The sequence below is a fragment of the Corvus brachyrhynchos genome, unplaced genomic scaffold, assembly GCF_000691975.1.
Source record: "Corvus brachyrhynchos isolate BGI_N302 unplaced genomic scaffold, ASM69197v1 scaffold56, whole genome shotgun sequence".
NCBI lineage: Eukaryota > Metazoa > Chordata > Aves > Passeriformes > Corvidae > Corvus > Corvus brachyrhynchos.
The window spans coordinates 7,210,330-7,222,866 of record NW_008238664.1 but is presented as its reverse complement, the minus strand read 5'-3'; the positions used below and the strand labels follow the sequence as shown (position 1 = coordinate 7,222,866).

At 44.2% G+C, this 12,537-nt stretch overlaps 1 protein-coding gene across 6 annotated transcripts in view; it reads right to left on the bottom strand.

Moving 5' to 3' along the window:
* The window catches only part of GRIN2B (glutamate ionotropic receptor NMDA type subunit 2B), a 222,741-nt gene that overhangs the window by 16,412 nt on the left and 193,792 nt on the right, over positions 1 to 12,537 (bottom strand). For all 6 annotated transcript variants that reach the window (XM_017737898.1, XM_017737897.1, XM_017737900.1 and 3 more), the window contains 2 exons: positions 12,102 to 12,227; positions 9,037 to 9,266 (listed from right to left, as the gene is read on the bottom strand). In XM_017737898.1, the coding sequence (XP_017593387.1) occupies positions 9,037 to 9,266; positions 12,102 to 12,227 (356 nt within the window). The remainder of the gene's footprint in view (positions 1 to 9,036; positions 9,267 to 12,101; positions 12,228 to 12,537) is intronic.

Genomic DNA, 12,537 nt, shown 5'->3' with positions numbered 1-12,537 from the left:
GGGGGGGGGGGGGCAGGTGAAAGCAAAAGAAAGGAGTTCAAATATAGCAACTTTAAAAATAGTTGTCCTTGCAAAATAACTGAGATGAAAGCAGAGATCCAATTGGTGGAAGAAGCCTCCATGACATGCGGTTATTGCCAGAGCAATGCACACAGTAGGACTGTGCAGGCTCTTTACGAGCTGGGTTGCAATGTACAGGCCTGCTCTGTGCTGCTTCTGCACAGAGCAGGAGACTGAAAACCTTGGGCAGTGCAGCGTCACCCCAAACAGATGGCATGCCGGGGATCCCCCATCTTCCACAAACACACCTACCTGTGCCTGCTGCTGCCACACTGCCTTTATGCTGACCCAAGCATTACCGATACACCAGACCTGAGGGGCCACTTCAGGATCAGACCATCACCTAGAGAGTCCACCCACCACCAGAACACCAGGCTTCTTCTGGGTCGGCCAAGTGCGTGGGCATTATACAGGCTCTGTGCAGTTTCTCCACCCAACAGGTGGAGAAAAATATTAAATATTCTTCAGGACACATAGTATATGGCAGTATATAGGCTTCAAGTCAAGGTGTCCCTCAAGCTTGACCAGAAGACATCTGTAGTGGAATCACTGAGCTTCACCAGTCAGAGCCAAAAGCTCCTTGCACAGCTCAAGTGTTAGTATGCATGATATCAGAACACCCCAGTCACATCTGTTGCAATGAAGGGGGCTATGAAATCATAGCTACAGTACACTTAACTTTTGGTTGCATGCATGTAGAGGATGGAGATCATCTGTTTATCCAGCATCAAATTGTGCCATGTATTTCATTCTTGAAAGTCAGCTTCCTTGGAAGCTAAATGCAGTGGGAAAAAGGGTACCTACTGAATGATCCCAGGCAAACACAAAACAGAAATTAGTGAGGCAGAAAGATGCCAGTTACTACACTCATGTTAATATCATTAGAAGTGTAGATGTTCATTCAGAGGGAGAAAATTAACTGATTAAAAAGACCTTGAGATGAGAGGTGGCAGCTAACTACAGAGGAATTTGAAATCTGCTTTGTTTGCACATGAGACAGCTGGTTAACAAATTATAATACACTCTGAGAAATTCAGAGGATGTAGTTTGGTGGGGGAGCAATTCCATTTTTCACCCATTTTCACTAACAAAGGAAGGTCACATCCTCCTGTCTTCTGAGTAGTAACAGTAGCCAACCTACTTTTATGCGGGTACTATCCACTGGGCAGCAGGGTGAAACCCTGTGCAAAGCCTGGCAAACCTCCAAAAGACTTTACAGGGGCCAGAATTTTCATCCAAGTAATTATAAAAGCTTAGCAATCACATTAGTGCAATTTCTTAAGCATGTCTGTAGGGCAGGGAGGCAAAGCAAGAAAGCAGGGCACTTCAGACAGGGCAGCTGGATCATTCTAGCACCTTCCCAGAGCTGGGAGATAATGCCTTCCTTTAACCTTCTGAGGAAAGCTGCCTCCCACCTGCAAGTGAAAGACAGGAGAGAAATGAAAACCATATCACTCCCACATGACTCCTGGGGCACTGAGCTATGCCTTCAGTAAACAAGTCTACTGGGCCACTGAGACTTAGGGGAAGTTTGACCTTGAGTAGCCCAAGGCCTGGGAGAAGCAGGGCTTCTTTCCCTGCAGTGAAGTAAAAATGCCTGGAAAGATACAACCTGCCAAATATTTATCAAGTGTATGGATGTACATATAACTCTAAATGTCATGGTCACTAGGCATCAGCAATGAAAGTGTGGGGGCACAGCTGTTGTGGGTTTTTTGAATCCTGTAGATCTCATACTCCCAGCCCTTGCCCACCAGTAATTCAGCCTTGATCATTCAGTTGAAGGAGGCCAGCTCTCATCTCTCAGGCTGCCAAATTTTGGTGGCAGGGCCATTGTCTTTTATTTGACTGCAAAGTGCCAAGTACATTTATGGCACCATATAAATAATAAATAAAAATATTCATTGTTTCCCTCTCTGCTGACTTATACTGACGTGAGAAGCAGGACAATCCTTTGCTTCCCTCTTTCTTTTTCCCCCTTACGTAACTCTCCAAAGACAGCTTTTTCCAGACTGCCAAGAAATTAGCACAGAAGCAACCAAATTTAACCACTACCTTCAAAGGGGGATAGGTCCAAGAGCTGGTAAAAAGGAAGATGAAAAGAAAGGGTCACTGGTGGACATGGCCTGGAAAGGCCAGGGCATTGTGGAGGGGGAATGCAAAAGCTGCAAGGTCAGGACTTTGCCACGGCCTCATCACCAAAGTCCCTCATCCAGTGACTCTCACCCACGCCTCCAACAAAGCCCAGGGGTTTGCATTTCTTCCTTTCCAGAAAGGATGAATTAAGCCTACAGTCTGACTCTGAGTATCCCCTCCCCTTGCATCTTACCTGCTTAAGTTCCCAACTAAACTGCATTTTAACCAGCAACAATCCTGAATAGTCCCATTACAGGTTTTTACTCTCATTAATTCATAGAATGGGGTGGAAGGGACCTTAAAGATCATCTAATCCCAATCCTCACACCGTGGTCAGGGACACCTCTCACTAGACCAGTTGCTCAGAGCCCCATCCAACCTTGCCTTGAACAGTTCCAGGGATGAGGCATCCACAACTTCTCTGGGCACTGGTTCCAGTGCCTCACCACCATCATGCAGAAGAATTTTTTTCCTAATACCTAATTTAAACCTATTCTCTTTCAGTTTGAAGCCCTTAGCCCTTGTCCTGTCATCACATGCTCTTGTTAAAAAGTCTCTCTCCACCTCTTTTGTAGGTTTCCCTTCAGGTACTGGAAGGCCACAATTAGGTCACCCTAAAGACTTCCATTTTCCAGGCTGAACAATCCCAATTCTCTCAGCCTTTCCTTGTAAGGAGAGGTGCTCCATCCTTTTAAGCATTTTGGTGGCTTCCTCTGGACTCGCTCTAGCAGGGCCCTCTCCCTTTTGTTCAGAAGAAAACATCCTGGACTCGCTCTAGAAGGTCCATCTCCTTTTTGTTCAGAAGACAACACCCCAGAGCTGGATGCAGCACTGCAGATGGGGTCTCAGCAGAGCAGAAGGGCAGAATCCCCTCCCTCACCCTGCTGTCCAGCTGCTTTGGATGCAGCCCAGGATACAATGGGCTTTCTGGGCTGTGAATTCACATTACTGGGTCATGTCCAGCCCCTCACCCACCAGAACCCCCAAGTCCTTCTCAGCCAGGCTGCTCTTGATTCTTTCATCCCTCAGCCTGTGTTGATCCCAGGGAAGCCCCTCCAGATGAACGGAAAAAGAGAATCCTGGGAGACCAAGTGAAGGCTAAAGCACACTGCAGCTTCCTTGCCACTCTGACTGTAGAGTGCTGATCTTAAGAAAAAGAGGGAGAATGACAAAGAAACTAAGACTGAAGGGGGGGGGTGGTGGGAAACATGTTTGAAAACCCACTGATTTTAAACATTTATAGTCTTAAAAACTACCAAATCACATTTTAGCACACAGGCACAGAGGTTTGTTCCAAAGATCTCAGAAAGCAAAAAAATCATCCCAATACAAAGACTGGAGAATGTCTAAACCTATGATAAACACACCCATCTGCAACCAGAAAAATTTATCTGAGATCACACTTATGTACACAATATATGTAAGTCACAAGTTAGAAAGATCTATTACTAACTTATCATATGCTGTAACTATTTAATAGCTATTTATTAATATGAAAATTTAGCATAATATGTAATTACACAGAGTACACATGTATTATGTGTGCTTACACATAATATATAGCTACAGTATATAGCATTTGTAAATACTTCATGCTATAGCACCTGATGATTTACAAGGAGATGCAGAGAAATAATCAGATTTCGAGACATAAAATTTCAGACTATCAGAGCTCTGAGTTTTCTACACTTCACTATGAGCCAGTGTTTTTTATATTAAGCACTAGTCAATACCACTATTATTGATAGAGGTCATATTTAAGCAAAAGGCACTGTTCAACTCATTTAAAGGGAGATGTATGCCTAGGAAAGCACTGTGGAAAGAAATTCAACTCTACCCCATGACATAAGGTTTGGAGACTCAAGAACTTCTTTATTTTGGGGAGTCTTTTTGTCAAGTAAGGTGCACCAGATTTACGCATTTTGGAAAAGGTTACGATTTATCACAAGAGGACAGAATTGGAAGCGGCATGGTCCTTCTTTTGTCTTCCTAACTCATATCTCCACAAAGTTGTCCTGACAATAAAAATCATACTGCTGTTGAAAGATTGCGTACCTTCTCCCTGTGGACACCACCACATAAAACTTCCTTTGTATCCTGCCAAAATCTGTGGAAGTACCACAAATGTCAGTTAACACTAAATGTTTAATCCTGTGGAAGATTTTTACCGCCCCCAAGCCATCCAGTTAGGCAATCTTCCCCTTACAGAGCTCACAAGGCACAAGACTGACCCCCACTTTTAGTCCTCTTCAAAAATGTCTAGCTGAAGATATCTGCTCTGCATTATGCCCTGGACTTTTCCAGAACAGGTAAGCGTTGTACAAAAGCTGCAAGCTCAGGGAAGCATTTAACTTCAATCATGTGTATAATAGCCCATTGACTTTAATGTCACCACTCATGAGCACAAAGTTAAGCACATGCTTAAGTGTTCTGCATATCTGGGAACCTTGTATAATTTCGATTTAATGTGCTGCAAAGTACAATGTGGGAAATATTTCATTTTTCAGTTTCACAGCCAAGCATTTATTACTGCTGGAAAAGCGCAAATCCTTTTATTTTTGTAGGTTTTTCAGTGAGGCTTTTGCTTTGTATCAACTTGAAATGTTCCATTCACCTCAGATCTACCTAAGTTGTTTTGTCTTCCAATTATCTCCATCTGTCCCTTTCCTTTGTTACCAAAAAAAAAATCTTTTTTCCTCTTTTTTTTTTCCCCCCCCTAAATGTAGGTCAATTTTATGAGTAGTGCCTTTAGAAAATGACATGTCAAAATACACCTCAGAAATATCAAAGTATTTTGTATCAAGTATACTAAAATGAGATATTTTGGAAAATATCATGAATTTCTTCTGCCTTCTTATATTCTCCCCAGATTTTTTTTCAGTAAAAATACTGCCCAGTTTTAACTTCCAAACTTACCTTTTAAAGAAAGGAACAAACTTATATCTATTGAAGAAATAACTGACCTATGCTGTATTTGTCTCAACATTTCATTAACATCTTAAAAAGCAAATAAGTCAAATACGTGTGAAATTTCAGCAATCTATATTAATTTGCAAGCATGCAGAAATCCATTTCTCTTCTTTTCATGTCAATTACAAAATTACCATTTTGATACTTTATTAGCTTCTTTGGCATTTCCAACTAATTTATAGGAAAGGATACTATTTTTTTATTATTATTAACCTACTGCCTTCTAAATCATTTTATTTAAATGCCCTGCTGGCTGTCCACGTTTGCTTTTATTCTATTACTACTGTATATGAATGGAAATTACGTATAGCTATTAGATTACTTCACACATTAGTTCATTTTGTATAATCTTTCCTGTATTTATTGCCTTCGTTAGACTGAAATACCGCGGGCGCTTGTTTCTCTAATGTGTCTGAAGCTCTCCCACTAATGGAAATTGGGTTATATCTTCTGATTACACTCAGATGAAATCCAGACCCGGGAGCTGACTGCAGTATTCTGCGACAGGCCCTCTTACCACTGGGGCTTCCACAGGGGTCAGGGCAGCAGCAGCCCCCCACATGGATCCTGGATGGATGCAGCCCAGCAGCACACGCAAAGATGCTCCAGATGGGCTTGCTGGGAGCTGACACAGCCATCATGGCACTGCCCCTTCCAGGACCACCTCCAGCCCCTCTGCTGTACAAGATGGACAGGTGGAGGCAGAAGGTGCTGCTTCGGCACCTGCGCAGGAGGAAAGTGGTTCACCATGCCACAAGCACAGGGAGATGGAAAGGAGATGCTGTCAAGAGCAAGACTTTTCCTGCAGAACTCACAGGGCCAATGCTGCTCTCAGGCAGCAGCAGGTTTCTCCTCCCTCAAACTGCCCACAGCAGCCCCAGAGTTAAGAGCTAAAGCTTGATGTATGATTTAGCAGCTCCAAAGGTTAACATGGGGGAACTAACAGCCATCATGAGGTGGGTTCCTGCATCAGCTCTGGCACCTGTTTTGAGCCAGCTGTGCCCAAAGGGTGGCATTCTGCAAGGTGAGCATCACCTGGGACAGAGACAGAGTGGCAGAGGTCACTAAGTGCATACAGGGGGCCTCCAGACACCCTCAGTTCAACCTGGTACCCTGGCACAGAGGCATCCAATCCAGCCCAGTTTAGACAGACCTGCTCAGGCATCCACACAAGCACAGTGGGGACATGACGTTAGTCATTGTCTTGCATGCCATTAGGAAGTAAATGCTGGGGCACAGCCAAGACGCCATCCAAGTCCTGAGGCATCTGGAACGTTTCAGTCTGTTTTGCTGGGGAAGCGGCATGTCGGCAGCTGTAGGCACCTCTTGGAGTGGTTCTTCCCAGGCAAGACCCAAGGAAGAGGGTCCAAGGAGACCCTCAGAGTAGCTGTTGCAGAATGTAGCCAGCCTGACCTTGACAAGTGCACCCCAGCCAGGCACAGTAATGGATTTTGTGAGTGCATCTGGCATTTTGGCTGCTCTACAGTGTCAGTGGGACACCTTCCCCAGGTACTGTCGTACTACAGAGACATTTGCAAGCAGATCTGGGTCTAGGCAAGTAGGAACAATATCCTTTTAAACAACTGTCACTTTGCCTGTCGGCTTGGATTACATCCTCTGCTAAGCCCTTGTGCTGGACACAGATGCCCTTACCAGCTGATGGAAAAGGCCCGGAGACTCATCTGCCTCACTTTTGCTCTGGACACCAGATCATACATTGGAGATAAAAAAGATTGGAAGCAACAATCTTTCCTCCTGGAAAACGGTCTTTCCCACCTGGTTTTGAACAGTGACTGCCTCTTTTGAAAGTCTGAACTGGCTTTAAGCAGGCAAGAGAAGGGAGGTAGAGCACAGCACACCTCCATGTGCCCTGGATGTGGCCGTGCCCTTCATCCTGGCCAATTGGTGCATTGAGAGGATGAATGAGTTACAAGCAGCATGCAGGTTTTGGAAAAGGGAAAAGATGAGATTCAGAGGAGTGAATTCATCCCAAACCAGGGGATCTTGAAGCAGTGTGACAAATGTCTGGATGACTGCTCCCAAAGCCTGCAGGGTCTTTTGCATATTCAGAGAGTAAAATCCATAAGCCCAGTAGATCAAACTCATTCACTCACATCTTTTGGATAAAGTTAGTCCCACCTGTCTTTATGGTCCAAAGGCAGCTGTTGGCCTTCAGTTTCTCTAGCCAATTTTCATTTGATTCCAGATGCTCTGGTAGATTGTCATCTTACCCAAATATTGTACTTGCACTAGCAGCTATGTTTGAGGCATACCACAATTCTCTACCTACTGTGGCCTTTCTCTTCCCCCAGGGAAAAAAGCACATATGCTTTAGCATAGCAAAAGTAAATACAGGTATGTTGGCAGAGAAAAGTAGAAGAAAATGGCCTCAATCCAATACACACAGGTGGCCCTACAGTGAAATCAACTAAAATAGGCCCAGAAACTTGTATCCAAAGGCTCTGTGAAGCTCCGGGAGTCACTGCTTTCAAATGGTATTTCATGCACATATCTCTGCAGGTATGAAGACTGTCTTGAAAACCATGAGAATGAAAGCATGGATCTCTCCATGAGCCTAGGCACAGCCTCAAACAATAGATCACAGGTACGAACTATCCCATTTAGCTCAGACAGTTGAAAATCTAATGATGACACACTAATATTACCTCTGATAGGGCTGGCTGGTTTTGAACAGTATCTTTCAATCTGAAGGAGCCCACAGCTTCTAAGGAGTCTCTGCAACAACCTCGACCTGACAGAAAAGCATACTCCCCTCCACCCCATCCTCAACACAGCACACTACAAATGAGGAGACAGTGTGAAATAAACTGAGGTCAAAATTAACACAAATAACAGGAGCACTTCTGCATGTTACTCTGTGCCATGCTTCATCCAGGAAAAAAAAAAACCAAACCAAAACCAAAATGAATAATAAAAACTCTTATGGTTAATCGATCACAGAATTTCCAGGCTACTGAACAAGACACTGTATACACAGGAGGCCTGGCCACAAATATTTCTAGACTATTATGAGGGACACGAGAATCAGTAACTATAACCAACCCAGCAGCCGCAACTGACACTTGCAGTCCTCCTCTTGCTGTTATCCCAATAGCAGTGCATGCAACCCATTGCTATTTGGCTGCCCTGCAATGGTATGACCCCTTAAGCAGCCCCAGTGACTGAGTAACAAGCTCAGCATGGACAGTTGAGCCTCACAATACTCAATTCCTTGTGAGTAGCCTCACCACAAAACAAAAATAAAGCAGTGTGCAAAGCATTATACCCTCACCAGCCAGACAGCACTACCCTGCATGTGTCAGCAATCTTCTCAAAATCCTCAAGTGTTCAGAGTCTGAACAAAAAACGATGCGAAGCCTCCAAACACCTTGAAAAATGACAGTATAACTTCAAATGCAAGCAATAGTAAAACATCAAAGCCACAATGATTTACCCCCATGGACAGAACTTGTTCTCAGAATAAATTAACAGATCATATTTGCTAGCCTAATGGCCAGCATTCCTACCCAAGACAAATTATTTCATCCTGAAAAAGCTGGTTACAGCCATTATACACATCATCTCCAAAGCTCCATTAATTTGTTTCTTGCTGACAGTCAAGGTGTGGTTTGGGATCGTGCAAGCAAGCACAGTTCAGTTCTGTTTATAATTCTTTCCTAAAGTGCTTAACACATGTAAAAGTGCAACTGAATGCCAATGAAGAACAGTTGTGCTACTTAAACTGGAGTCTAAAGCTATGATGTGACTCTGAAAACACCTGCACACTTTCCTCGTGAAAGGAAAGAAGAGAGGGTAGAGCAGTCTCTTCTGTGGAAAAGGCTGCTTTAAAGGCTTGGGTGGATACATTACCTTTTTGTCACTCAAGCCAGACACCTGGTCCACGTATTCCTCTTGGATCATGAAGGCAGCCAGGTTGGCAGTGTAGCTGGCCAGAAAGATGACAGCGAAGAAGGCCCACACCGACACCATGATCTTGCTAGTGGTACCCTTGGGATTCTGTACTGGCACAGAGTTGTTGAACACCAGCCCCCACAGCAACCAGATAGCTTTGCCAATGGTGAAAGAGGGACCTCCTGGTTCTAGAGTGATTGAGAAACATGATCACACAGTGAGCATCTGAGAGTAAGTGGTCTGTGTTTCCAGTCACGTACACATCTTAATTTCAGAGTTAAGAGCAGAATCTATTCCCACTGTGAGGTGAATATCTGCAGCTGCACTCCCCTAAGTTCATGCTACCATATCTCAGCAAAGTGCAACCTGAAAAATTATTTTTTAAAAATATCCTCAGGTTTCTTGTTTTTTTCTGTCTCAGGGATTTCCACTGAAACCTTATATGAGGGCATTTGTTTTTATCTGATTTGAAGTATCTAGAAGCCTAAACATTTAATTTTGGTTGAAGTGTTGTCCTCAGAAATAGAATTTGCTCAGAAACATTCTATCCTCACTTCCAGCTGTTCAAGAGTGATGCCCTCAAACTCCCAGCATACACCTGTGTAAAACATGGCTCTCACTGTACTTGTAAAGTTACAAGGAGGAACACCATCTGAAATAACAGGGCTCCTCAAATACTTCTGCAAGAGTGTTTCGTTACTCAGTCTGTCGAAGATCCATGAACCAGAGAAGAGCACAGCTCTCTCTCCCCATATTTTGTGTCTAAGGTACATGACAGTGACATGTACCTTAGACACAATCTGCAGGTCTGCCCTAGATAGTCCAGGAGCAGATCCTGTGTTTTAATAGCTCCTATTTTCCCCTTATTCACTTTTCACTGTGGAAGGTCACTCATACCCCAGAAGCCATGTGTGCTAATGAAGCACTAGATCTGAAAACTTGCGAAATGGCACCTGTCTCCCAGAAATCTTGTACCCCCAGCACACACTGGTTCCATTAGTGGGAACCTAACCCAGAATTTCCTCAACTTGAGCACAAGAAGAGCTGAGAGGGAGAATGCAGATGCAGTCACTCTTCAGACACCAAGGAGATCCTCTCAGGATGAATGGTGCAGTTCAAGCATCTGTCATTTCTCCAACGGTGCCAACCTGATCAGCATCCCATGCTTTATCTCCTCAGGCAGGCTGATTGGATCCTAGTGCTGCTGCCTGTGGTTGACTCCAGCAGAAGAGCAAAAGGGAGGAAAGCTTTGACACACCTCTCCAAACCTCTGAGCAGCAAATAGCACAGATCATCTGAAAGCACTAACTGTGTTACCCTAAATACAACTGAACAACAACTGAACAATGCAAGGGGCTCATTTTTCACCCAGGGAACTGCACACCAAGTTCAGAGCAGAATCATCACCTGGCAAAAATGGTGCCTTTAAATTCCAGGGGGACAAAGTTCCTAAGAGAAACATGGTTTGGCAGTCCTTGTCTTTTTACATGCCGGAGCATTTTTACATCCCTCTCTACCTAATCTGCCCTAAGATATACAGGTGAAAGTCCTGAAAAGCATCAGTGGGAAATGTAAGGTGGAAAGAAATCTTGAGAAGCTCCCTTCTAAAAGCCTTCCTCTCTCCACTGATCACCTCATGTGCTTCCATGGTTACTTGGTCAGACACAAACCAAGATTGTAATGGGAGATTCCAATCCATAAGTCTTGATGTCCGTAAAGAGAAAATGCGGGTGTGCGAGGCATGCTGTCAGGGGCATACTGTCATAGTTCAAATGCAGCCAAAGTAACATTAGCCAGGGTTTTCATTACCAAAATCAGCATTGCAGTCTCTGCAGCAGACTTCTGTATCTCATATTTCATCTCTCAGGGATAATATCTGTCTGATCATGCCATACTCTTCATAATTACTCAGAAATATTGATACTTGCAGCTGCAGTTCAGCTAACTTAACAACTGCACACCTGTACTAAAAACTGCTTCCAGTTCCACATCTGTATCAATACCTCTTAAGATACTCACAGGTTTATCAGTACTTTGCCCACAGATCCATGGGGTTATGATCAGGTGCCATAAAGGCACTCCACAGCTCCATGTTAAAAGACAAGTTCTCCACTTCCGCATGTATGTGGTTCTGCTTGCACTCTCACTAACATTTTTTATTTTCACTCCTCTCTAATTTGATGGCATGAATTCACTCAAAGCACTAGACTTGGGCGCAAATGAGTGCATTTTCCAGTAACTGGCTCTGTCCCACTATTCTGTATGAACCAATAAATTCAAAAAGGTTTGAAGGGCTGATTCACCAGGGGGTGAAGATATGCAGATGACAGAAGACTCAACTTGCTAATTGTTTTCATGTCAATAAGGAAAAAAAGGCTGTATCTTAGGAAGGACAGACAGCCTTTCTTTAATTCATGTGGCTGCCTTCTGAAGATCAGAACCACAGAGATGGATCACTTGCTTGTTCCTATCTTTCCTGCTGCCCTTGAAAAACAATTCTTTACCCACTCCCAAGAAAATGAGTTTCCCATTCTCTCAGTTGGTCTTAGAAAGTCAGAGAGGCAAGCAGGGGAAGGACCTGACCAGCTGACAGATGTGGAGTCTGGAGGACATAGCACTATGCTGGGAGGCCAGCAGAGTGGCTTGTTCTCCAGGGAGAATGCACTGAAGGATGGATTGACAGTGCTGAGCCCTGTGATTGTCTCAGAGAGTGCAGCATTGTAGGCCCTGCCAGCACTGGCTACCAGGGCCCATTTTCCCTCAATGAGAAACAAGTTGGAGCTGGTATGTGCTTTAGACATGAAAGGCAACACAGCTCCGTCTCTCATGCCAAGCAAATTATCCATTATCCACATCTGCTCTCTTCAGAGCCTTGTTTCCGCCTCCATCCCTGCCCTCTTTAGTCTGAATGCAGAGCTCAGAGTGGGCTAGATTCGTATCGCGTTCAAAGCAAAGGAACACCCCAACAAAGGAACGGAGGTTGGAAACCAGAGGAGATCATAGCAAGAAACAGCTCTCCTTACCTCTGCCATCAGCAAGGCACCGATTATAGCCCACAGGGCTGAAGTACTCAAAGACGAAGACAGCCACCGCAGAGATGATAAGCAGCATCACAAACATCATCACCCATACATCAGCACTGAAAGGCTCTGGAGAGGAAGAGAAAACCATAGTGAAAGACCTGGTAACACCTCACCTCCTTTGCTCTCCAGAGAAGCCCAGTGTGGGGCAAACTGGGTTTGGGAAAAGCAGAAGTTAATGTCTTCGACCTGATTCTGAAAAACTTCTTGAACTGGGAAAACTGCAGTTTCTGTCTCTGTAATGACTGCATTCCATCGTACTGTTACATTCGTGACACATGGCTCCATCTGGAACCACACACAGCCATTGTGGCACGCATTGATAAAATAAAATGCATTGATAAAAGATTGTTCCCAGCAAGTCCTCCACCATCTGGAA